General features: G+C 37.1%; 1 protein-coding gene across 1 annotated transcript in view; it reads right to left on the bottom strand.

The window, feature by feature from the left end:
• Positions 1 to 814: 814 nt before the first annotated feature.
• The window catches only part of LOC108681939, a 79,736-nt gene continuing 53,671 nt past the window's right edge, over positions 815 to 26,879 (bottom strand). The window contains exons 6-16 of the mRNA XM_047882028.1: positions 23,587 to 23,735; positions 18,788 to 18,935; positions 12,625 to 12,755; positions 12,001 to 12,160; positions 10,625 to 10,779; positions 9,500 to 9,635; positions 9,059 to 9,164; positions 7,790 to 7,980; positions 5,175 to 5,417; positions 2,366 to 2,550; positions 815 to 1,951 (exon numbers count right to left, since the gene is read on the bottom strand). Of these exons, the coding sequence (XP_047737984.1) occupies positions 815 to 1,951; positions 2,366 to 2,550; positions 5,175 to 5,417; positions 7,790 to 7,980; positions 9,059 to 9,164; positions 9,500 to 9,635; positions 10,625 to 10,779; positions 12,001 to 12,160; positions 12,625 to 12,755; positions 18,788 to 18,935; positions 23,587 to 23,735 (2,741 nt within the window). The remainder of the gene's footprint in view (positions 1,952 to 2,365; positions 2,551 to 5,174; positions 5,418 to 7,789; positions 7,981 to 9,058; positions 9,165 to 9,499; positions 9,636 to 10,624; positions 10,780 to 12,000; positions 12,161 to 12,624; positions 12,756 to 18,787; positions 18,936 to 23,586; positions 23,736 to 26,879) is intronic.

Raw genomic sequence — 26,879 nt, 5'->3', positions numbered from 1 at the left:
TTTTAAATGGTGATCGTAGTTTCATGACGAATTTGAGCCACGGTCGAAATTTCATGAAAATTTAAATTGATGTTTCATGTTGGTCGTTGAAATGGATGGTCACGAAATTAAATTCGGCCCTGAGAACAAACCAATAGAAACGAAGAACGAACTTGAAGTCCAAATTCTAATATTTAAATGATGATGGAAATCAAAACTCGTTAAGATTTGTAATGCAGATAAGCAGAGTAAAAAATTTGTTAAGTCGTCATTTCCTGCCAATTGCTAAATTCTACCGATTGTCGAGCAATTGTCATGAACTTCGAAGATCGAATCAGGAGACGGGCGATAACTTCTAAACCTGAAATTCGCAGTAAATTTCAGGATTGACTACGAGGAAAAAGTAATCATTACAGTTTATTAAAGTTATATTATATCAGAGAATACCAGTTTTATTCTTGCTGTAAAAATGATTAAGAACACGTTCTATTAATTAAAAATTAATTGCGTGAGCTACATTCGATCGCCAGCGTGGGAACACTGAGTACAAAATTGTTGAAGAATTTCATCTAAATCTACAATCACCTTATTGAAAGATAATAAAGTTTATTCAACTAGAGTACTTGTTATCTCATGATTAACGATTATTGTATTGAGAAATGATTGAATTTTGACGGATCTACTGCTTTACTGTACAGGGAGAGATGAAACCACTATTCAAACTTCTGTTTGACTCATCAACTTTATATACTGCTAAGAGTTTCACGTACTGATATGGGATTGTTCCTTTCCTAAGTATCCGAAGTACTACAAAATTTTTCTATAACATTTAGTTTCAGACATCACTACCTGTCCCGCTAGGGGCTCCTTCCCATTGCACTTTCCCGACAGCGGCCGCCAGTGGTGAATCCCCGACACCACCACCGTAGGTTGAGGGGAGAGACGGGTTAGGCTGCACGTAGTTCAGCTCTGACGGTTCATTAACAGCGTTCGAGGGTGAGAGAGATCGTTGATTTGATGGATTCATAAGCTCATGCGTTCTGCTTTGAGAGGGAGACGATGTCTTGCTGTGTGATGTCGGGCATGCAGCGTGATGCATCAAGTGTCCTGGGGTTTCCGTTACTGAACGCTGGCGATGAAGGGTATTTGATGAAGATGGGAGTTGAGTCGTCGTCTGCGATGGCGGGGGATCGAAGGAACGTTGTCTCGGCAACGTGGCAGAAGACAAAGCCATTTGTGAAAACGTTGATGAAGCTAATGGGTTATACGATGCCACGGGGGAGTTGACGTTGGATCCCGGCTTTGGAGGAGTGGAATTTCCACTGGACTGACGTTGCAATCGAGGCGGAGGAGTAGACGAGGCTAGTCTGTTCTGGTGCTGCAGCAGCTGCTGTTGCGAAGGGGACAAGGGGCGTGAGCAGCACTGAGGGGACCCGCCGCTCGTTGATCTTATTAACGAGGCGTTGGGTTCCGTGCACGGGCACTGACACAGAGCTTTACTGGGCGGCGAGCAGCAGCGAAGTTGGCTCATCGGCGGCGTTAGTTGGACACCACTGAAATCGACTTGATGGGATAGCGGCGAATTCTGTTTATGTGATGAGGGTCTCTGCAATGTATGGAACTGATGATATAGAGGGAGCTGGGTATGGTGCTGGTGATGAGGGTTCACGTGAAAATTGGGATGAGGAAAATGTTTTCCCAGTTGAGAGGTTCCTGAAGATCTTGACTGGCTTTGCTGTTGCTGAGGAATATGAGGGCGACACAGACTTGAGGAAGGGGAGTGCTGGAAGCTGTGCTGTGTGGGGGAGAGTTCAGAACAGGGGGTGGAACAGTACTGGGGTGGAGGGGGGATGTTCGCGGGGATGGTGAACACCCCCGAGCTTCCGCCCCCGCAGCCCCCGGGCACCAGCCCCCCACAGGCGCTCTTGCTCGCAGCCACAACGATCGTCGCTTTAGGCACCGACCCGCCCATCTCATGTGAGATAATAAAAATTTTAAATTATATTATAAAATTATTATCACTGAAATATATAATTATAGATGAATTTTTTTAACTCTGGCAAAGCCTGCAAATGCAAATCAACTGACTTTTACCGTCCAACCAGCGGAAACTGAAATAAAACCGTCGTGTAATAATTTAAGACCAATAATGACGATTAATTTTAAAACGAAGAGCGCGATAAAAGATAGTATATAATCCCATAATTAGCATTCATTTATCAAGAAAACAGTTTACAATTAATAAGTTTATGTACTGAATTAATAAGTTTATGTGAGCACTTGTGAGCAAGTGCCATGAGTTTTGTCATGACTTTCGCTGTGTTCAGTAAATATCTGTCACTCATTTACAAAGATGATCATAAAACCTTAGGAGAAACAGACTCACCATGAATGGATCAGTTTCTTCAGAGCACTGCAGGTCGCTGCCACTGAGCGTGATCTCAGAGTGAGGCGGGGAGTGTGGTGCCCGTGGACTTGAGCCGCCGCTGTCACTCGCTGACGCTGCCATCTTGCTGCTCGTCGCTGACATCAGGATACCTACGTTGTCTAACCCTGAGCACGACTCCAGTTCTGGGGAGTCATAAACTTATGCCACATGAAGAATGCCAGGAAACTTATGCCACATAAAGAATGCCAGGAAACTTATGCCACATAAAGAATGCCATGAAACTTATGCCACATAAAGGATGCCAGGAAACTTATACCACATAAAGAATGCCAGGAAACTCATGCCACATAAAGAATGCCTGGAAATTTATGCTACATAAAGAACCAAATAATAAATTTATAGTTTTAATAATAATAAATACCATGTCTATGATTCTTTGACTCAGGTGATTATTTGATAAATACATATAAATGTAGCTAATTATAATAATCAAATATGAGAGTCCTATGGAGAAAAATACCTAAGATATCGCTGTATATTAAAGAAACAAAATAAAGTCCAATCCAAAGTATTTTCATGCTAAGTTCGTATATCTTGCTGTCGCTAAACTGCCCATTGAACAATTCAACGTTATTTTATGTTTTTAAATAAGCAATCGTCTTTGTGAATTTGAATATTCCGTTGATACCACGACAAACTATTTAAGTGAAAAAATGCATATGTAAAATTTGCATTGATTTAATAACTACATTAGCACATTTTTTATGACCGAAAATCCACAGGAAATTGTTTCCCGTCGCTGACACGATAATTTTCGTTTGTTTTCATAAACGAATTCGACTTTCAGCGCAAAATTTTTTAACGATCAAATTTCACGGTTTTTAATGACGTTGAATTGAATTAACAATGAATTCCACGGATTGTGATCCGATTATTTCAGTTAATGAATATAAATATTTTCCTTTACAATGCAGTCTACTACCGCACAATAAATTTGTGAAGTTATATCATCATTGGTGCATGCACTGATTTTAATGATTTTAAAGGCAAATAACACCATTATTCGTCCATACAATTAACGCATACTATACGAATTTAAACTATAACTTTATTAACTACCATCTTCGTTCGCGAAGCGAGCAAAAGGCCAAATGCACACCAATTGTGTCGCTGAATTTGTAGCTGTTATTCAATTGTTTATGGCCAAATATTTATTCATCAAATAAATAAGGTTCGCAGAATGAAATTTTATTGCTGAAATAATTTTAAAAAGCAATTGATGTACCAACGTCAAGCAAAAAATTACGAGAAAGTTCAGAAATATACAGGCATAACATTTGTATTCCTTTTGTTATCGGTTTTCGTATATTTGTTATCATTATTCGTATAATTGTTATCGTTATTAGTATATTTGTTTATAATTATTCGTATATTCTATTACGTATATATGTTATCATTATTCGTATATTTGTTAGCGTTATTCCTTTATTTTTTATCATTATTCACATATTTGTTATCGTTATTCGTATATTTGTTATAGTTATTCGTATATTTATTATCGCTGTTCATTTATATTGTTTTTTTTTTATCGTTCCATAATTTGTAAAAAGTAGCTCAGCTCCTGACGGCCGTAACATGTTAGTTTAGTTTGTTGTCATTGATACTCTGTTCTTGATTTGGTCAAACATTTGATTGAAGGCCAGAAGTGGTGGCTCACACATTTCAATGAGATAAAAACTTATTCAAAAAATAATTAATTTAGAAAAATATCATTCTGCATGTTACGGCAGATAATTATTCTACTTTAAATTATTAATGAAGTTAATTATGACCTTAATATAGTTAATTACGGCTTTTGAAATTAATAGCTGGTCCTTCATTCCAGTAACCTATTTTTACAACTACTGAAATATCGTGTTCAGACTTAAGCTCAATTACTCTGGAACAATGAACTTTTTAGAACAGGAGAATGCACCAAGCTGTTCAAAAGACTGCGACGGAGGGCCACAGTAATTATAATAGGAGCGCACTTAGGTAATGAGGTCGCAAAGCATACCTAAAGGCTGGGGCTTCTATGTTGAAAGGTACTTTTGTGAGACATGTTTTTTTATGGATAGTTTGGGGAGACTAAGGTTATTTACACAAGGAACAACTTAATAAGGGAAACTCATTTATATTTTACTTTACTCAAACACGTGGGTGTTTGAGTAAAACATATATATTTTATATTTCTATCTTTTTTATATTTTTAAAATCTCCATTATGTTTAAATATCATATTTTTAAGCTAAACTACTTCACAATATTGATTTGTTAACTGTTTTATGCCCAAATACATTTTTTAGCTCAATTTACAACAATAATGATTGGTAAGTATATAGTCGCAACCGTTCTGTTTTACATTAACTGTATAATTTTAGATGAAAGGGGTAACTTTAAACATAATGTTCGTTTCTTCTGCTGTGCTTATCTAGTTTTATTTCAATAAATAACTGATTCTAGTAAGTTTTAATTTTATTCCCGTTTCAAAATTAGGTGAAAGTTTGACTTCCCTTCAATTAGTTTGGTAAGAGATCAAGGTCAATTAAAATCAAAACATCCGTACTTTGCACGCAAGTTTTATAGGGGAACAATAATTGTTTACATTAAAATAGTTTTTTCATTTCATGCAAGTCCACGCAATAGAGAAAGAGAAGCATTAATTTTATCTTTACTGAAATGTTTTCACTGAAGATAAATTAAATATACTTGACATTTAATCTTTTAATCAGCTTTAAGGCACGGAGGTTCGTCAGATCTTATCTCACCTTGTCCAGTAACCAAATCTGGCGCACGTCGCCTGATGACGTAGCATTTCTGCCTGACGAAGATGACGGCCGTCATGACGATGGCGAGCAACACGCCCACGGCCCCCGCAACCGCTCCCGCCAGACGACTCATGCCCCCCAGGTCACCCAGCGTCCGGTCGTCACCCGCTGCTGCTCCGTACCCGTCGGTGCTGCCTGAGCCCCCGTGGGGGTCCGAGTCTAGGGTGCTCGGCACTCCCGAAACTTCGAGGGTAATTAATATTCAATGAGTTCAAAGGTTATAATTACAGTTTAAATGTAAACGAGCACTGACAGTATTGAAAAATTAATGATTAACGGGAAATGCTTTTTAGCGCATTTTCTCATTTTTGGAAAAAATGCCCTATTGTGCTCGTCATTCCGTCCGTCTGTCCGTGACTTCATGTTTTCGTCTTCGAGAGAATGCGCTCACTGTCACTCACTGCAGTGAGTACTGAGTACTCACAGCAGCTGTTGCTGCATGCACTTTATTGTGTAAACGGAAAAAAGCTGCATCAGAATAATCGATGAATTAAAACGAAATAAGAACAAATGAAAGTTAGTAATAACAATATCTATAAACAAAACACGGCAATATAATTCACAGCTATTTAAGTTTGAAAATGAATAAACATTGAATAACCGATAAAATCATTTGTTTGTTTTTATTAGCATGATTATTTCGCCATCTCGTTCCCGAAGCTATCGGTGCCACCAGTCAATAAATAAGCGATGACGCTTTCGGTCAGAAACAATGCCATCAAGCAAAAAAGTTATCACACATATTATAGCATTAATAAACCACTTCATACATATAATATTATCAAGCATATACGAGGAAAAAGCAACCAATTCAGGTCGCTAGATTAAATGCGGCATCTGTCGTTGTGCTGTCAGCAAATTGGCTAGTAAAGAAACCCATCAAAGAAACGAGGAAGAATTCTGAAACATTGAATACTATTTAATTGAAATACCTTATATGTAGGAAGACATATAAAATGTTTTATAAATAGTTATCACAGCTGTGAACGTCCTTAATAAGATTAAAACAACAAGCTCACTGACGTCGCTACAGTCAAGAGACTGCAGAGCATCTTCGTATGTTCTCAAGTAGATATTCAACTTAATGGGATTAATGGGATTAATGGGATTAATGGGTGATTAATGATTGTCTAACATTAATGGGATTAATTAGGCAATCACGAGCAGATATTCCCTGGTGCAGATTGTTATATCCAGTCTTTAAGGTATGAGAACATTTGTATTTTATTGCATATCATGCCTTCACTTAAATTCATGAACGAATGATATGTAGGTTAATGTCATAACAATTCTAATCCAGCCAATTTTAGTTAATTAATTCACTCTGAATTGTTTAATATTATTTTTCAAGTTTGAATGAATTGATTAAGATTTTAGTTCTATTATTTATTGTAGCTTAAAAGTGTAGAAATTTTATTTGAGTTGGACTTCTTCGATCCAACTCATATTGCGTTGCCTTATGATTATACGATTACAAGAAAATTGTACATGATTTATTATTTAGAATAGCTAGGCATTGGAGACACGCGTTCAATTTCTCCTTTTATTGTTAGCTAGGTCAGTTTTCAATTCATCCACAATAAAGCACCATCATACCAGAAAATGCATAATAGATAACTTAAATGCATCAAGACAGAACAGTTAGTCTAATTTTGAAAAAGCATTACCTGTCTCATTGCAAAATTAACCATTAGTCCCTCTCACCACAACTAAAATGATAAGCTCGTCCTAAAAAGTAAATTAGATCCGTATGCATGCTACACTATTTGATGGCTGTCAAACCCATAATTCTCTTCCGTATTTTGAAGAGGAAACTCGCTTGCCAATCCCAAAACTAATCAGGAAACAAATTGGCTTGGGAAAAAACATTGCGGATATACGAAGTATTGGTTCGAATGATCTCAGCTCAGCTTTATATATGTCATCGATGTTGAAATCAAAATTATGTTTTGCAAATTTTGAATAAAAAATTTTCTGCTTCGAGTATTGAAGTGCAAAATGCTTGCTGGAACGAAATGTAAATGAGATGAATTCCTCGAGTTGTGGCTTATTGTAAAGATCATATAATTTGAATAGCTTCACTTTTGTGTTATTAACACAAACTGGTTATTTTTTATACTGTAAATACCAATATTTTATGCTGCCTCTTTTATAATAAACTGTAATATTTGAGAGTAGGTTGCGCAGTTATATATGGCTGCTGGCTTTTTTTCTTACGCAGCAGGGTCTCTCACTCACTCGCTTGAGTTACTCACCCACAGTGCAGCATGTATCCCTGTTCCACACAACAGCGTCATGAGTCACTCGATCAACCCTGCTGCAGAATCACTCTGCCACTCCCGTTGTAGAATCACAAGTAACTTACGCTGCTTGAATCACCCATTTCTTCGGCTGAGTCGCGAGTTACTCAACCACGCTATAGAATCACCCTCTCCCACTGCAGAGTCACGAGTCACTCACGCTGCTTCTGTTACTCACTAACGCTGCAGAGTCGAGAGTTCCTTACCCACAATGCAGAATCAAACCCTCCCCCCTTCAGCAGATCCGGCACTCACTCATTCTGTTCTCGGCGACTTTAAGCGTGTATGCCTGCAGGGACACGGGGGGCGACGTGCCCTTCCTGTTGACGGCGGAGATGGTGACGGTGTAGTCCTCGCCGGGGGCCAGACCCTCGATGGTGAAGCCTGGCGTGAAGCTGTCGCGCTGGCGAACAGCGCGCCCCGACCCGGCCAGGAACACTTCGGCTCTGGGGACCAATGTCCAACATTTCGTAAGTTTGGTGAAATAATACTCTTCGAATCAAATTTTTTTCATTACATTCGAGGATTAACGAGTATGAAGGACAATGCACCAACAATTTGGAATTCACCAGTGCCAAAGAATACCTCGAGGAAAAACTCGGCTCTGAGAAGGGGGGAGGGGGGGGGGGAGCAGCGTCCAGCGATACTGTATATCATAAGTTTGGCGATGCAACATTCTTGAAAATTCAACTTTAAAGTTCACTTGGAAACGATATGTTACAAAAAGAAACACCCCGGCTGCAAGCGCTCGCGTCCAATAACATTTCTTAAGCAACACTTTTAAAATTTTATTTTGAATTATAAGGTATAACATTGAGGGTTATGAAGTGTAGTTCACTAAAAATAAGTTAAAGTTAAAGTTAATCACGTGGAACTCTGATGGATAAATTTTCTTTGGTCGATTGCATCATAAGGAATTTCGATACAATCATTAATAATATAGCTTATAGATTGCGCGTAACTTAGGTTAATAGTGAATTTAATACAGTATGAAAAATGAAGTGTCTTGGAATTATATAAAATTAAGAGATTTTTAATTTTTTTTCGAAGAATCATCCTTTTAAATCATCCCTCTTTCGAAGAATCATCCTTTTTTAAATAGAAATAGAAATTTAGCATTTATTTTTAGGTTGAATTTAATTTAATTCAACATTAATTTAATTTAGCTCAACTTAATAATGAATCGCAATTTTTCGTAAAAATAACGATAAGGATTGTGATAATTCTTAATTGACAAATTGTCTTGCTAACAACTAATTCAAAACTTTTAATTTTTAAATTAAAATCTAATATATTTTGAATACATTTCACTCAATTTATTATAATTAAATATTAACAATAGTTGTATTAGCTTGGACGTTGTCGGTGAGCGCACCTGAATGTTTGAGTTAGCCCTCGAACGCACCTGAATGTTTGAGTTAGCCCTCGGACGCACCTGAATGTTTGAGTTTCCCTCAGACGCACCTGAATGTTTGAGTTAGCCCTCGGACGCACCTGAATGTTTGAGTTAGCCCTCGGACGCACCTGAATGTTTGAGTTAGCCCTCCATCAGCGCCGGGCTTGCAGGTGATGTGCAGGGAGCCCGCTGACTGGTTCGTCAGCACGCAGTCCTCGACACTGTCAGGCGCGCCTGAGGCATCCACATGATTACGAATTAAGAGCATTAAATGAATAATTTCCTGCGTGATTTGTGAGTATTATAATATTATTTAACTGAAAAATATTAAACAGCTGTAGAAGGCAGTTGTCTTTTAATTTTAATATAATAGAAACTATTGTTATAAGTGATACTCATTAACAACAGTCCTTGGATATATGAAAACTTTACCTTTAAAATCAATTTAGCTGACTGTTCATTTTTACTAATGAAAAAAAAAATTTACAGCATATAGTGCATTATAAGTATTATAAAACTGTTAAAAATAGGTAATAAAAATATTTATTTGTGAAGGCAGCTCTGGTCACCGGCAGGCTGCAGGGTGAAGGCACAAGGGTCCAGCTGGGACGCCACGACGTTGGCCGCCCAGCAAAAGACGGTCCCGTAGTCACGCGCTGAGTACGCGACGTACTTGAGACGCGACGTCGAGCCTTCCACCGTGTACTGTCACGAGGTACCGAGTGGACAATGAGTGTTACGTTGCGCGTTTACTCAGCATCTCATGTTCTGTTTCTTTAATTTGTTAAATAATAGTTATAATTTACGTTCTTCTATTAAAGAGAAACTTATTGTGAACTGCTGCACAATAGTAAGACATTGGAGAACCAGTTCGATAAACTTCTTGATCGCTGCGAGCATAATTTGTTAATTCAGTTATAAGTAGATTGGGCTTCTCAAGCCAATCCAACAAAGTTAAGTGAAGAGAAAAAAGGGTTATATTGAGAAGAGTAAACCAGGAACCTTAATCTCAATTGTTTGTTCGAGTTGGCAAAAATACTAGTAGTATCTCAGACTCTAGCCTGCATTCATACTTGATCTAAAAGCAACTGAAATATGTATAACATTATCTATTGAAAGTATAGTCGCACTCTGCACAGCCTCCTGGTACATTGAGAAAACGGCACCAACAAATATTTACTTATCATGAATCTTTCGAAAATATAAAGCTTGAATTTAGATGCAAGCCGTTCTCAATGTTAGCAAAATAATTTGCAGATCCAAACACTCCAAGATATATTGATAATGGTTGGAAATTTATTCCGCTTCAGCTAAAGAAGCGGAATACTGAATCCTATTTGACAGAAATCCTGAATTTATCATGCCCGTTGAAAGTTAATACACCACGACTGGTATCTGTGTAAATAATATGATCATAATTTCAAAGAGACTGTTTACGTCGGGAAATAAGAACGTTATTCACTGCCGACGCCACCGCAAGCAAATTTGAGAAATTATCATCCCGGAAAGCGAGAAGAAGAATCTCATAAAATTGCTATTTTGTGTGGCAGCAGCTCGATTAGCAAAGCAGCTTTTGGCGCCAATATCCCTCGCGGGGACGTAAAATTCCAATAAGAAAGAGGCGACAATGCGAGGAATTCAAGAGAAGCAAGGCTTCTAAGACGTGAACGCGATTTTTATTCAAGTGACAGTACCTCATTTTCCCGAAAACGCGTTGAATCCACAGTGTTATTAAAGAGCCAGAAGAACGTCACATTGTTGGGGTTGGCATCAACGTTGCACTGAAGCTCGACCGTCTCACCCTCGATCGCTGTCACCGTCTGTCTCTCTTGCGTGCAGACGGGACCATCTAGGAAGCAACACGAGAAACTCAGTGCGCAGGAATAGGACCTCTGAGCTCGTGTGGCCGGTCATTTCGGCCGACAACCTTTGCGACTCGCTGTCAAGATAAGACCGCCGCCATACTATTAATTAAGCGATCGCGGTCTTACGACGGCATACGAAAGCGAGCCTGTGACTGGGTAAGCAAGCGAGCTAGGATGCCTATGATTATTTTGGCGATGGAATAGCGATGGAATGGCAATGGAAGAAGTGATACCACTACTTTTCGCTGTACTATTACTGTCTACTTTTGTTGACATTGTACAGATTTCGACGTGAACTTCTAGGTAAAATGAAAGTATCCAGTGATCGATCAAAAAGCTGGTAAAACGAATTTGTTCTGACTGAAAATAATTATGACAATATCTTTTATAATTTTTTGCTTACTCAATTTGGAACACATTGGAGAAATTTTAATTATTCGAAGAAAGTGTGTTCAAATATTTTAAAAAGAGTAATGAAAAAATTGAATTAACTAAACCGATGAAACAATGTACCTATAAAGACTATTTATCACAATTGATCATAAGGACATATTTATCACAATGATCATAAGGAGGCCCTTGGGAATTTGCACTAATGACTATAAACTTGAAGTATTTAAAAAACTCCTTCAAAAAATGCTCCGCATTGAAATTCGAAATAAAGAAACACGTGTGAGTGTTTGAAGAATCCATGTCATCAAGTTAAGTTGATTTGGTTCATTAATTCCGATATTAAAAAGTTTCACCACGTGCTTGCGTCCTTGCTTACTTCATTCCTCGGTTATATTGCGTTTATGACAAAAACACTCGTTAAGAGATTGGTTTCAATCATCTAAACGTGATAATAGGCATAAAAACGAAGCAATCATTTTCCACCGCTGTTTTAGTACAAAAAATGCGTTAATGCTTCATGTTTAACGTGCATATAAAAGTTATCCAATGAAGACGAGTAAAGAAATTAAGAAAACAATTTTAGAAATAGAAAAAAATTTACTTAAAAAAATTCAATTTATAAAGTGATAAAGTGATTAACTATGTGACGCAGTGACACAGTTGACACAGTTGATAAGCTCGTCTTGCGATAAGCTCGTCTTGTGAAAACTGGTCTTGCGATAAGCTAGTCTTGTGATAAGCTCGTCTTGTGATAAGCTCGTCTTACGATAAGCTCGTCTTGTGATAAGCTAGTTTGAGTCAATGTTACCCACACATAACACTGAGTGCGACAGGATTGCTCTCTGTTGTAGCGACTGCATTTGTAGCCTTGCAGCTGTAGTTGCCACCATGCGCTCGCTGCACTCGCTGCAGCACCAAGTTGTTGCCATTCACAAGCACTCCAGCATCGCTGCGCTGCCACACTTCCTTTTTCTGGACGTAAAAATTGAAACTCAAAGTAAGAACTTACATCGATTATTTTGTGGGATCATAGAATTCGTTGAATCTCTTTATAATTCAGGAAGATTCTTTAGGGTACTCTGAAAAAATCTCATTGATAATTCATTATCCATCGTGCATATTGCAAAATAAATGAAAAAATTACAACGCGCATTATTCACTAAAAAAATTAATTGATCATATTGTCTAAATAGCGACACACTATCTGCTCGTAGCGCTGATACGTCGCTTTAAAGGGTCATACTACGTCTGAATGATCTACACAATTGAAACAAATGCATCGCTTTTTGGGAAAAGTCTCACTCATTTATTTCAGGGCCATTTTCTATATATATTGTATGTTTCATTGGTGCCTCTGTAACAAAAATATATAAGTCATTGTTATTTTTACATGCATAACAACTGAATGGCGTTGCTACAATGAGTCTATTTCACACCTCTTTGAACCAAGTTATTTTCTGGACAGGCGGGTTCGCTGTGGTGAGGCAGTCGAAGTAAACATCCCCGCCCTGTCGGATGTTGTCCGGACTCAAGTTAGAGCCAAGCTTCAGTTCCACAACAGGAGCGTCTGCAATTAACAATACAGAGCATGAGTATGTCAGTAAATTGATTGGCTTTGCAATGGATTTAATTAGGATAATAGAAGAGAATAAGCATAATATCTGCGAGGAAATAAAAATTAAAGCAGTGAAGTAACTAAGTGATATTGAGGAATATTATGTGTGTCCAGTTTGTCTCACACGAATTGTGATCAAACTACGCCTCGTGGTTTGCAGTCATATACACGATTCAATTATTTTAGCAAGTATTTTAATTTCTAATTCCAATGTCCTTTAATTTCCGTTTTAGTCTTCAACTTTTACCCGATTGATTTAATAAGTTAAGGAGGCAGCAGGCAGTGTTTATTAAACATCACGTTCCTCCAAGTTATTATAAAAAGTTCGCTCTTCCATAGGTTGCAAATTTGCATTGAAATATAGAAAACCAATGCATGCAGCCTTCAGATAACAGTCGAGTTTAATGTTTTTCATTTCATTTAACAATCAGCATACTTATTTAGCTCCCGGTACGTTTCATTATATACTGAGAACAGATGCCGACAAACAATCGAAATCCATAATTCGTGATTAAATGACTGACTCAGACAATGAAATTCATCTATGAGTACAATCGATCAAAAGCCACAATTTTATGGTGCATGTGAAATGAATGATTCATTTATTCACTTATTTATGTAGATGCAATTTAAGCACCGGATTCATTTCCTGACTCATGATGTTCGTTGGAGAATGAAATGAAGCCAGTGAATAATGAATTAAAGCAAGGGCATGATGATATCTCACAATGATACGACAAAGTTCTCTCAAATTAACGCCCACGGGAGGAGATATCCCTAATTAACTTTGACTCAATCGGTCAACGAGGCCCTAAGTGAACTTAATTACGTAGTGGTTATAATTAACGGATCCACGAACAGCCATTAAAGTCTCTTTGAATAACGAGGCGTCCGGTATCATCAACTTTAAAGGAATCGATAAAAAGAAGAATGACATATCTGGGAAAGTGCAGGAGCCTTCAACCTGAAGCGTTGCTTTTGTGCAAGGGATCTCATGCAGCAGACGCTACATTTTGTTTTAGGGATAGTAGTGCGCGCAGAAAGAAGTCTTTGTGAGGGAGAACAATAGTGGCAGTCGGCTTCGTCTCAACCTATAATGAGGTGATACATCAGCACGTAGTTTGATGGCACGCGAACTGTACCGCTTTAATATCCTGTACTTTATTTTATAAAATTCAATTAAAAACGAGCAGTGATAAGACTTGGACATGACCGGCCAAGTGTCAGTCTTAGTTTAAATTTTTTCCGTGATTTAAAATCAGAAATTCGGTATTTTTTCTTGAAATGTTAGGACATCTTCTTGATGCATTGACTGCTACGGCAAAGATTTTCCAATTTTAAATAGAGCGTCGTAAAAAACACGGTTGTTTTAAATTGGCAAAATTTGGAAGAAATAAGCGAGATAACTAATCGTATGTTTGATTTGCCAATTGATTAGGCCTGATTCAAGACCTAAGAATGAATTTTGTTTGTCATTTTCTTACTTGTTTTTTTTTAGAATTCGATATTTTTCATTAGTGTAGGCAAATCGGCAATCAGTTTGCCGAAGAATTTTTTGGTAACCTGTTGAGAGAACAGATTCTGTCATCCTATACTGTTGTCCAATTAAATGGATGTCGTATAATGGAATTACAGAAAAAATTGTTTGAACTTAACCTTAATCATTCGCTAAAGGATTAAACGTGTAGGAGTGACAGGGATACTCACACCACATAGCGCATGCAATGCTGAGCGTAAAATTATGTCCATGCAGAAATTTTCAGACAGTGAGCGACTAATTATATCGCGACAGAAATCCTAAGAATGTGATGAGAGAGCAGAAGTGAGGGAGACGATAGACCGTAGAGCTAAAGTATCACTTGAGCCGCTGCCAATCCATGGTAGGTTAAGTACATGATTCATCACAAGTATGCCTACGGGGTTATCAAGCCCTGTGATCTATACACGTCCGGAGGTGAGTGGCTAAATTAGTTAACTCACGCAACCTCAGCAGCGAGCGTCCGTGAGTTATAAAGGCTATAAACGTCAAACTCCATTGATCTAAATCACATGCAATACTACAGTGCATTGAAAGATGGCCACTTTAGAGGGGTGGGTCTGGGCAATTTTGCGTGTCCAGTAAATCTGGGAAATCAATCACGCTGCATGGCTTCCTACGAAATTCCGTTCATATTATCGCACATTGCGACCGCAGTCGGTCGCAAAACTTGTTTAAATTGAGCGTAATAATTGGAACTTGGACTATGCAACGTAATTTTTTCATTTGATTGTAAAACTGACACGCTGTAAAAAACCAAAAAAAGAAAAAAAGCGGAGAAAAAAAATGAAATCAGTTTATAACCTCGTTTACTTGTTGTTTGTCGAATGCAAGGGATTAATAATTTAACGATTTCAGCGTATTTTCTGCCGGAGGCAATTTTTTAGAATCAATATGTATTATAAAATTTAATTAGCCTTATTTTTACTGCAGCGGCCTTTATTTTAGTGTTGCCATTTGTGAGCTCTTGCTGGGAATGTATCATTTTTAGTCTATTAATAACTATTGAATAAAAGTCGTATTTCGCAACTAAAATGCTCGTAAATTACAGCCAGTATAAATTTGTTGAATTCTCCGACAAACAAAGGATTCCAGTTATCTTATAGCACCGATACGCGAGAACGTCATCCTCAAACCTTCCCTTTCAAGCCGGTGTCTAATGCAGATATAACAATCTGATGACAAAATGAAATCGATAGGAGCTTTTAAGGATAACATAAGTAAGAAAGTATGTATTATAATGATTAACCCATACGTTCGTTGCAGAGTGAACCTAAACAAGCTTATGTGTAGGTACCTGACTTGACCAAACATGAATGTGAGATTTGGAGTTTTTCCGACATATCATTGAATTTTTTTTTCATCCTACTGAGAGATTGCCCTAGTAATGCATCAAATAAAAACACACATAACAAAATAATCAATATAGTTCGACATTATGCACCTTTAACTAATAAACATTAAAAAAATAAAGAACATCACAGAACACATCAGAAAAAAATAAATAACATCACGACAACGCTCCCTGAGCTTTTCTCAGATAATCATGTGTACTTAAGGCACATGATAGAAATAGGTCACATCAAAATATATTACGAACAATACCAAATTAAACGATCGTATACATATCTGAATTTAACTCACAAAAGGAATCCAATCCTGCGACAAAATGAGAATTAGATTACCAATAAACAGTTTTGCTTAGCGCAAGAAATAATCTTATGAGTAGGTTTGCGGCAGCGAATGCGACATTGCGACGCAATTGCTCGGCCAAGTCTTGTTGCGGTAAGAATGTGGCTGAACATCAATAGGGAAATGCTGCGTAATTGAAAAGCTTTGAACTACAGCTGGATGACTTGAAAGGAATTTCGCCGAGCCAAAAGAGCCATTTCATCATTGAATACGCGTAATTAAAGAGCATTAAAATGAAAAAATTCAAACGCGATAAACGGAAATTAAAATGAAGCGTCAAATTTCTAGAAAGTATTTCCATTTAGTGGTCGGAAAACTCAACGAGGCCGTGTCCCGCGTGGACTATAATGTACTTTCACGCTAATTTAATCCTGTAAAAAGCATCTACCTGAAAATTGGCCGTTATTCTGCAATGCTCGGTCATAAGACAGCGCTTGATGCTGTGTAAAGCTCCTTACTAGATGCACTATATTGGTGCCTATTGAACTCGCATACCTTTTTGAATAGAGAATTATGCACAATTAAATAATTACCAATTAATTTATGAAGACAGAAATTACTGGATAAAAATGACGGTATTAAAACGCAAGAAGTAATTAATTAAGACTTAAAAAAAATTCTAACCCTAAGCTCGGTATGATTTTCACCTCATAAAATTACAAAGTTTATCATATATTGAGCAAGCTGCTGCGGAAAGGCAACAAGATAATATTACAGAACATGAACAGCTATTCATGTTGCTATATTAATTGTTAAAAATATTAAAATAACGCAATATTTAGTTAGTGAAACCATTTCTGAAAGTTGGCTCTTCCCATCCAAAGCATGAACACTTTTGTTTTCTATGCGAAGTTTGACGAGATTTAACTCGGAAGACCGTTTGTCAAAAGTTCTGAAATTTATTATACTTATGCCTCGTGAAGCTTACTGTACTAATAATAGAATAGGCTCAACATCTGTTTTCCAAGATAAAAGTTAAGTATTTGTACATAATACTTCAGATACAAAAAATTAACTATACATGATTAATCCACGAGATTAGCTACAGCGTTGCAATGTTATTATCGTCAAGAGAATATAAAAATTTGATATCTCATGAGTAAAATGTTCTATTTTTAATAAACTTTGCTTTACAACTGCACCTACCTTCATAATTAAAATAAGTGAACAATTTTTATCAATCTACTGCCTAAGAATTCTTGACATAAGGAAATTTTAATCAATTAGCCCTCGCAAAACGATTTAAATGATTCAAATTTGTCCCATTTACTTAGAATTCCGAACATTATGCAAGTTTTATCCAGCGATAAAGCCCCGAAGTTCAAGAAAAATCTTATCTTTCTCGATCGTTGAAGAAAGATGTAAACGCTGAGATTTTCTGACTCCCACGGAAGGTTCGCACGTTTGGATAAATTATTTTTTATCGCTTTATTCGCTATCGTTTTTATCGCTGAAGCCGTCGTCCCACGATGCAATATCATGGCAGTATTTTCTCTAGACTCTGATTTTACTAGCAATATCGTTAGTTATGATCATAATACATTAACGGTATCACAAACTTGAACTGTTTGGAAATTAAAATTAAAATTTGGTGTCAGTTTCGTTATGTTTTGTTGTACTCAAACTTTGATATTCAAAATTAACAGCGAATCTGTTGACACTAAAACTTTAATGAAGCTGAGGCTTTAATCCACTTCCACAAATTGACCCACTAGGATTGAATTAGCAAAAATATTAATTTGGAGCAGGTGCAGGATTTGGCCCTGAGTGTTTGAGTGTTTTATATTGACTTAATAAGTTGCAAGCAGATCCTGATTAATGAGAAAAGTAAGTATCGAAATTTGTGAGATATATGAAGTTCGGTCCGGCAAGATTTTTGCCAAAGTGATAATAATTAGAGTTATATTAGAAAAGCAGAAGAAGTTTGACGACAGCAAAAAAAATTTCAGACAATATAAAATTCAATATTTTACGATCAAACATAACTTGACACTCGGGAAAAAGAAAGCACCGCTAAAAACATCGCTGATCGCAAATATTCAAACAAAGTTTGAAAAGATGTTGGGAAACAAGTAATTAGATTTATGAAAACAGTATAAGCCCGACACTAATGATAGTGATAGATTTAAACTTATTACGAAAAAGATTTAAAAAATGCCAAAAAGATAACAGGAACATAACACCATCGTAACACACTAATAAAAGAAAGTATTTAATGCCGTTTTTTACAGATATGCCAATAGTGAAGCAACATACAGACAACACCATGATCACTACGTGACACACTCGTACTACTAAGAACAAGACTGAGAGTGACAGAAACTCAAATAAAAACATAAGTGGCACGATAATACAAGTCTTCAACATAAAGTTGTGCTCAGGCTGGGGGGTGAAATATATTCATACCCGAACTCTTAAAGTCAATGATAAAAATAATAAGAACAAGACAAGCTACTCCGAGTATGAACGCGTTCAAGAACAGACTAGACAAGGCCATGCATGAGCATATGTTCAGTCTTAAAATGCCTCGTACCCTACGGAACAACTGATATCTAGAAGCGATTTTAAATCTACCGTCCGTAAGGCCAGTCTAGTTAAGAAAAGTACAAGAATCGGCGACAGGTCTATCCAGGCCTATTTATTTAATGCCGAAGATACTATACTATACTATACTATACTATACTATACTATACTATACTATACTATACTATACTATACTATACTATACTATACTATACTATACTATACTACTCACGCGTGACGTTGAGAGTGACGGTGCTGGAGACGGGCGCGTCAGTGAGCGTGCGTGACGCCGCCGTGCACGTCAACTGCGCGCCGTTGTGCTCAGGACGCGGGATGACCTGCACACTCGACATGGTGTCCTCGCCCTCCTGCACCAGCACCTGGGGGTCATGGGGTCAATTATGTTAAAAACTCATTTCAAACTGACACTTCTTCCTGCACAAGCACCTGGGGGGCACGGGGTTAATTACGATAAAGGCTCAAATCAAACTGATACGTTTCATCTGCACAAGCACCTGATGGTTATGGGGTCAATTACGATGAAAATTCAACTCAAACTGACACGTTCTTCTTGCACCAGCACCTGGGGGGTCATCGGATCAGTTACGCTAAAAATTCAGCCCCAATCTCAATAAAAATCTCAGCCCCAATACAGAGGTAACATTATTTTGAGTGCTGATGCTCTTATTTTTCAGGCAGAAGACGTTACTTTAAGATAAAACCTATGTCATAACCTTGCTTCTGGAAATATTCACTGCCTGATATGATATGTTATAATAAAGGCGAGTATCGCGCCACGCGAGTCTAAATTCATATTCCTACACAAGGAGTCTTTAGAATCAATCTCAACTATTCATGTATTGTAATTTCGTTAATATTTAGACTATGTTAGGCGCTCGCGTTGTATTACCTCACAAACGATTTGCGACTTCTTGCTTAGAGATAACTATGATAGAATGGGTTGACGGTTAGTAATACGTTTATAATTGTCACAAACATCAAACTGAATTATATTGGCTTCTATTGTACGAAAAGAAACTTCAAAATTATTTTATTTTATTGATGCAGAGCAACAGAGGCTTTACTGAAGACCTGAAATGTATAACTGACTATATTTTTAAATTAAAAATGAGAATTGATAGACTATAGGATCGATATACTTATTTTTATTAAAGCTTGAAAATATCCTCAGTATGATAATTTACAAATGATTGCTTTTACTTTCAATGTGCGACTGAGAGGGCAAAATTTTGCTTAGTTTTCCAATGCTAGAAAGGATTTTGAAAACAAGTATTTATTTATTGTCAAGACCTGGGATCATTTTTGCATGAGGATCCCAAGTCAAAATTAATCCAATTTTAGAATCTCTTGTCAGATCATGGAAGTAAAATCATTACATCGGCTTTATATTATAATTCTAGCTATTTTTGAACAAGAAATGGCAGTTCTGGGACGGCAAAGTTTACAAAATGCTACAAGTAACATCGAGCGAGTTGGTTGGGCACAAAAATCAGCAAGCAAATCGTTCCGTAGAGGAGCATTTCTTAGAAAAAGCATCTGCTTGTAAAATCCTGGCAGCGCGATGTCTGCTGGCGCGCTATCGCGGAGTCCAAATGAAAGCCCGAGAGCCGCAATTGCTCAGAGACGAGGCGTTCTCTCGGGACTCTAATCGACAAAACACGGGCATAAAAACACGCTACCAAGACCGCTACTAGTGATATTACTGTCAGGCAATCTGGAATATAATAAATATGACGCGAGCAACCGAGGCGGAGCTTATGCCATGCTCAGATTATTCTAAGAATATTATTATTCGGTTAGCAAAATGTCAAGATGGGATATGTTAGCGTGAAAAAGTACATAATCAACGGAATATCAAGACTGGTCTCCAACCACACCGAGAAAAACAGAAAATAAGTGATTTCCGCTGGATTGATATGAAAAATATCAGAAACCTTTCTGCGTTTCGGAAAGTATAAATATCCTAGTCGAGTGAGAATAACTCGGTGCTTACAGTGAAAGCGTTGCATTGGCTTCTTTTTGCATGATATTTAGAGTAAAAATATTTTACCTTGCCTTGTGTAAAATGGCGGTAAATAGAATTGCAATATCTTTAATATTTTTGGAAACAAAGTTTGTGAAATTTTATTTGTATGTTAATTAAATATTTTAACTTTGCCAATAGGATCGCTTTTCATTAATATTGAATATATTGACCAGAATTTCCACAGATATTTGCTGTGAACATTCTCCAGACCGCGATTTTTGCACATACCAATTATGCCTGGACGTACGTGCATGTTCTCAGTGTTAAAATTCTTCATTATACATCACGAAATTTTTGGGAATGAAATACAAAGAAATGCTGTGGTATTTGCTGATACGTGACGTTATTATCGAGTTATAGGAAATAATGTCTAGGTAAAGAACTGGAGTATTGGTTTACAAGATAACTGTACCAAAACATCAAATACTGAAAGCCATGAGAAGTTAATGTGAAGCATTTCAAAATAATATCCTTTCAAAAGTGACGGAACAATCGAAATGCGAAGCTGCATTAGAAAAAATTTAATGATTCGAAATGAAACTTAAATAAACAGCGCAAATAAAAATAATAATAGATATAAGACGAACAAAATTTTAGATCAGCTGCAATCACAGAAAATGAGCAACACGCCAACTTTTGGCCACGGCTGCCGCAGCAAAAACGCAACGCAGCTCATTTCGATCACAGGCGCTAACTTTTTATCACCAGATATTTTTGATTGTGCATCAAAGCGGCACCTCCGCGGCGCAAAAACGATAGCTTCGGAAAAAGTTGTGTTGGCATTTTGTGAATTCGAAGAAGCGCGATAGCCAATCAATTTCAGTTTACATCTGATACTTACTGGCTCGACTCCATGAGTAATATTAATAGTATAATTTTAAGCTGGAATGATGGCGCAGATGAAAGTTTGGAATTCAGGATAGCAAATCGACTATTGAAATATTGCATAAGTTATGAAGCTGGCTGGAATTCTCTTGACTGTTACTCTCGCTGACCGAAAATTCACGTAAATGCTGATTATATTAATCACTTATTTTTAAAGATATATAGGATAACAGCATTCACTTCGTGAAAAGAATGAAAGCAAATTATTATAAGCAAAATCTTAGCAAATATTTTGTCGTGAATCTTCAGCAACTGATAGAATACTATTTGTTAAACATTCAAATTCAGTTTTTGTCATCTATATACTAACGAAGACTCAATTCAGATCATTTATATTTCTAAAAGGCTTTAATTGACTGAATCGGTCGGATGAAAAGGCAGTTGCTGTGCGCTGTGAATGCTCTTTGTTTAACGATAACAAAACGATGCAAGATTTGCTGCCTTCGAAAGGACACTGTTTAAAAAATTGTATCACAATAGACCTGAAATGTTCGGCAACTTTAGCTGAATGAAAAGAATATGAATATTTTAAATCTTTGCATGTGTTTATGTATTCGCGTTGCCTATACATAAACACTTGTATATGTTGAAGACTTGTATATAGGTAGGGTAACATGGGGCAGCGAGCCCACTGCGGGTCACGGGCCCATAGCGGGTTTCTCGCTAAGTATGGCAGATATTGGCCCGTGTTCTCTACCGCCGGTCGACAGTTTCACTGGGATGAAGTGTACGGATTTACGTTTTGCTAAATGTTTGCGTTATTAAGTTCTATTTTGACACTTTTTACAAAATAGTGTTTCATTAAAAATTGAATAACTCTATAGGCGTCTAATTCACATCATACATTCCTCATTAGTTGCACCTTTAAACAAAACAAAGAACCACCTCGTATCAATTAAAACTTCATCAAAAACTTAGTTTAAAAAAAGTGGGGGGCGCGCTGCCCCACGTTACCCTACTAGTCTGCTCGAGTGTGCTATGTTGATTTATTATCATCAAAGGGAAAATAATTAGGCGAGCGTGAATGCTAAATACATGAAAGAGAAGTAAATGTCTCTAAACTAAGAAATTATGTTGATGGACAAATAAAATATTTTCTAATAACACAAAAAGTAAAAACTTCAAAAGAATTTTTTTAGTGAAATGCTGACATTTTTTAGCGAAGCATACGAAGATGCAGGTGGCACTCAACTCTCTTTAAAAATTGTCTCCGGAAATTAAATTCGACTTCAAGCTATGCATTAACGCTGTTGATTTAAAGGAGCTCAAAAGAAATATGCAATTTCGACTTCAAATACATATTAATATCGTGAAATACTCCTCATTAAATTTTTTATCACATCACACGGCTTATAATGAAGAACTCTAATTTTTCCTATTTCCAAATTATTAGTTTCTCATAACACTCAAGTCTTAGCAATGATTCATAACGGAATGAGGCTGCAGAATATTTTATGATATGAACGTACGAAATAAATTACGTCATACCAGTCTGTTTCTGTGCATCATAATTTTTTGTTTTACTGTATGCTTCATTCATGGGTAAGATTGCGTGTTTACCAGTGACCGTTTACATGCGTATAAAGTATCACAATGAATATGAATGTGATATAAATGGACAGGATAAGGAGAACAAAATTGCCTCCCTTAATATAATACAGGGCTGCATACAAATGATGTATAGTGTATAAAATATATATCATTCTTGGCATTATTTCAATATAAAGTGAATCAATACATTATGCTCCTAATAATTATAGGCAATAGTGAAGTAGTGTAAAATTCAAACTGATCCTAAATTCAATTAATCGTCAACACGAATTGTAATAAGAATACAAATTTTGTGTTCAGAGCTAAATATCAAGCATAAATTACTAAAGAAGCAATCAATTTGGTTCAGAAACATACAATTAAACATCATATTACATGACAACGATATGAATTATGGATAAACAACATCATTAGTTATTGAAAATTTATTATAAATTCAGTAATGAATTACCATTAATAAAGACCTATTATTAATTAATGAGTCATTTATAATTTAATTATTCACTTAGGTAGCAATACAAAGAGAATAAATGTATCACACGACTTACAGGCTGGGAGACGGTTGGCAGCGGCAGGCTGTTGAGCGTCCACGTGATATTAGCTTCTGGGTAGGAGCCGACGGCCCTGCATTGCAGCGTCTCACGCACCCCTGCCTGTACCGTCAGCCGCGGGTCCAGCACCACCTTACTGGGCGCCACTGAAACGTGAACACAGCCATAGTTAGTGTCACTATGTTGGGTGATAGAGCAGCACTATTACAGTGTAGCCATAGTTAGTGTTGCTATGTTGGGTGATAGAGCATCACTACTGCAGTGTAGCTACAGTTAGTGTCGCTATGTTGGGTGATAGAGCAGTACTACTGCAGTGTTGGAACAGTTAGTGTCACTATGTTGGGTGATGGAGCAGCACTACTGCAGTGTAGCAACAGTTAGTGTCGCTATGTTGGGTGATAGAGCAGTACTACTACAGTGTAGTTACAGTTAGTGTCGCTATGTTGGGTGATGGAGCAGCACTACTGCAGTGTAGCTACAGTTAGCGTCACTATGTTGGGTGATGGAGCAGCACTACTGCAGTGTAGCTACATTTAGTGTCACTATTTCGTTGGGTGATAGAGCGGCCCTATTGCAGTGTAGCTACAGTTAGTAACACTATTTTGTTGGGTGAAAGAGCGGCCCTATTGCAGTGTAGCTACAGTTGGTGTCACTATTTTGTTGGGTGATAGAGCGACACTACTGCAGTGTAGCTACACTTAGCGTCCTTATTTCGTTTGCTGAAAAGTGACAAGATTGTAGCGCAGCCTAAGTCGCAGTTAATATCAATGCATGGTAGGGCGAGGAAGTGACAACATTGCAGCGTAGCCGCCGTCACAGGTAGCGACACTAGAAGGGTGAAAGAGTGTTGCCACTACAACGCCAATCCAGCCGCAACCACAATTAATATCACTATATAGTGCTACTTAACGTGAAAAGTGCCTCTATAATATCACTATTTTATAGGGTGAAAGAGTGCCGCCGTTGAAACCCAGCCGCTGCCATGCACGACTCCAGTTACCGCCACTAACTTTTTTTTAACATTTTCAAAACACCGTGAGGCTTTGTTAGCGTTTCGGCATTACCAGGGAACCTGAAATGCTTGTTACTGGTCATCTGTCAAAGAAGAATTAGTGAGTTAATCACAGAGACAAATTCTTTAATGAGATAGACGGTATTTAGAGTTTAGGCGTATTATTTGTTTTCTGTATCTTCAGCTGATGAGAATATTATCAAAATAATAGGTCATGCGTGGCTCGCAAGTACTTGGCCAACTTGTTTATATTGTCGTAATTAGATTGGTAAATGGCAAGCATTTTTCATCCAATAAAACATGAAAATTTCGGTAAATCAGTTGCACGCCGATCTCATCATAACAAATAAATTAATATGTACCAACTATTTTTGTATAAACGTTCCATTGTATTTGATTTCGAAATTCGTTGAAATAGGGTATAATTATTATTCAAAATATGCTCGAAAGATGAAAATTACTTCGACCAAGACAGCGTGCAGAGATGTGCACATGATCTCCTTATTAAATTTATTTCTGCAAGCAACGTTAATAGCTGCTGAGTATTTCATGTAGTTTGATTATTTTTCCTGAGTTACCGAATGAGATTGTCTGATCTAATTCAAGGAGTCTCGTTTATTGCATCTTAATGGCTTCGGGATGAAATATCAAGCGATTCACGAGCGACGAGCGTTGCAAATTACCTGACAACGACCACCTAAATATCCTTGGGTAAATCGAGCGCGAATTATAAGACCCAGGAGAATTTGAGCTCGCCAAGGAACATCAAATTATTCGAGAATAAGTAATAGGATCGCGACAGAATAAAACAGAATTATTGTGCAGTTTCAATGTATTAATAATTGTTTGCGTTTAGATGAGAAACACTCCGAAACGAGTTTGATAAATTGTTTCGTATGCGGATGAGTACTTATAGAAACTTTTATTTCTCCGGGAATGATGACGTTGTACTTTATTTAAATTTAATAGCCGCTATTCGGTGCTGGCGATACATTCGAAAAACGTTACAAATATTCGTCTTTTTTAACTAGAATTATTTGCTTCTCTGATCCCTCCGTAAACATTAATTAATACAAAAACATTAATCAGAGTACTAAAAATTCACTATTAAAAATTTAAAATAATAAATTTAAAATTCGGGCTTCCGAGAAACCCGAGAAATTCTACTCTCTCGATGCAAATTTCAGAGCAAAAATGGAGTTCAAGGTTCTTGAGTGCATCCGCTCTGAGTTTCGCAAGATTCCGCGTTACCATAAATAAATAATCTCTTCATAAAATGTCTTATTTAAGTCTAGAGTTTATGCTGCTGCCGGGGGCACAGCCATCGTTGAAATGTCAAGACAGGCCAAAATAAGCCAATTACCGCCTGCCCCCAAAACATCGCACGGGCTCTGAAAAATAATATTGTGCACGAGGAAATTTTTGTCGAGGAGCTAAAAAGTGCCGACTTTTTATGGCACTCTAACGGGAACACAATTTAATTCTTCCAAGGGATAAAGCAATTATTTGGCTATATGATAAACATGGAGCATTTCTAAAGGGACATGAGTTTCATATTCAGTTGATATGTTTAGAATCATATCAAAATTTTCGTTTAAACATAATAATAATAATATTCCGTGATACGGAAACCTAAAGTTTTTATTTTATGTCATAGATTTGAATATCAAATTAGTAAGTAATTTGTTTGTATGGAAACATAACAGCAGAAGAAATTTTACCGAACAGCAATTCTGTGCGCTCCATACAGTTGGAATTAAATTTAAAAAGTATTGTATGGTTTGCTCTGCATCATTCCTAATATTTATAGAGCTTATTATAGGCAATTCGAAAGTAATTGTAGTAATTAATTTTGAAGCGTTCAAACAGAACGCAAATAGAACAAAATTCACATGTTCATGATTAATTATAAATTTTGGTGAACAAATCATGTAGCTTTATGAAGCTGACCCTGATACCTTATACCAATTCAGTTTAAACCGCACATTCTAGAATACAGAATCCATATACTATATATGTTATTGGCTAGATGCCTTCGGCCTCTATTGTAAACCTATTATACTCCCTCTCATTGATGTCTGCACAGTGTTCGCCTCTCGCCTAGCCTCACCCTGCTAAACTCTAGGTCTAGACTGTCATGGCTGTCTCCTAGTGTCTAGGAAAATTTATTTGTTACTACATTATTCGTGCTCAGCTCAACTGTAGTCTAGGCAGCCATGAGAATGTAGAAATAAAACGTCCAATATTTCACTTGTCTTCCTCAGCTTAACTGTTGGTA

The sequence above is a fragment of the Hyalella azteca genome, unplaced genomic scaffold, assembly GCF_000764305.2.
Source record: "Hyalella azteca isolate HAZT.00-mixed unplaced genomic scaffold, Hazt_2.0.2 contig9456, whole genome shotgun sequence".
NCBI classification, from domain to species: domain Eukaryota; kingdom Metazoa; phylum Arthropoda; class Malacostraca; order Amphipoda; family Hyalellidae; genus Hyalella; species Hyalella azteca.
This window is presented reverse-complemented; position numbering and strand designations above follow the sequence as displayed.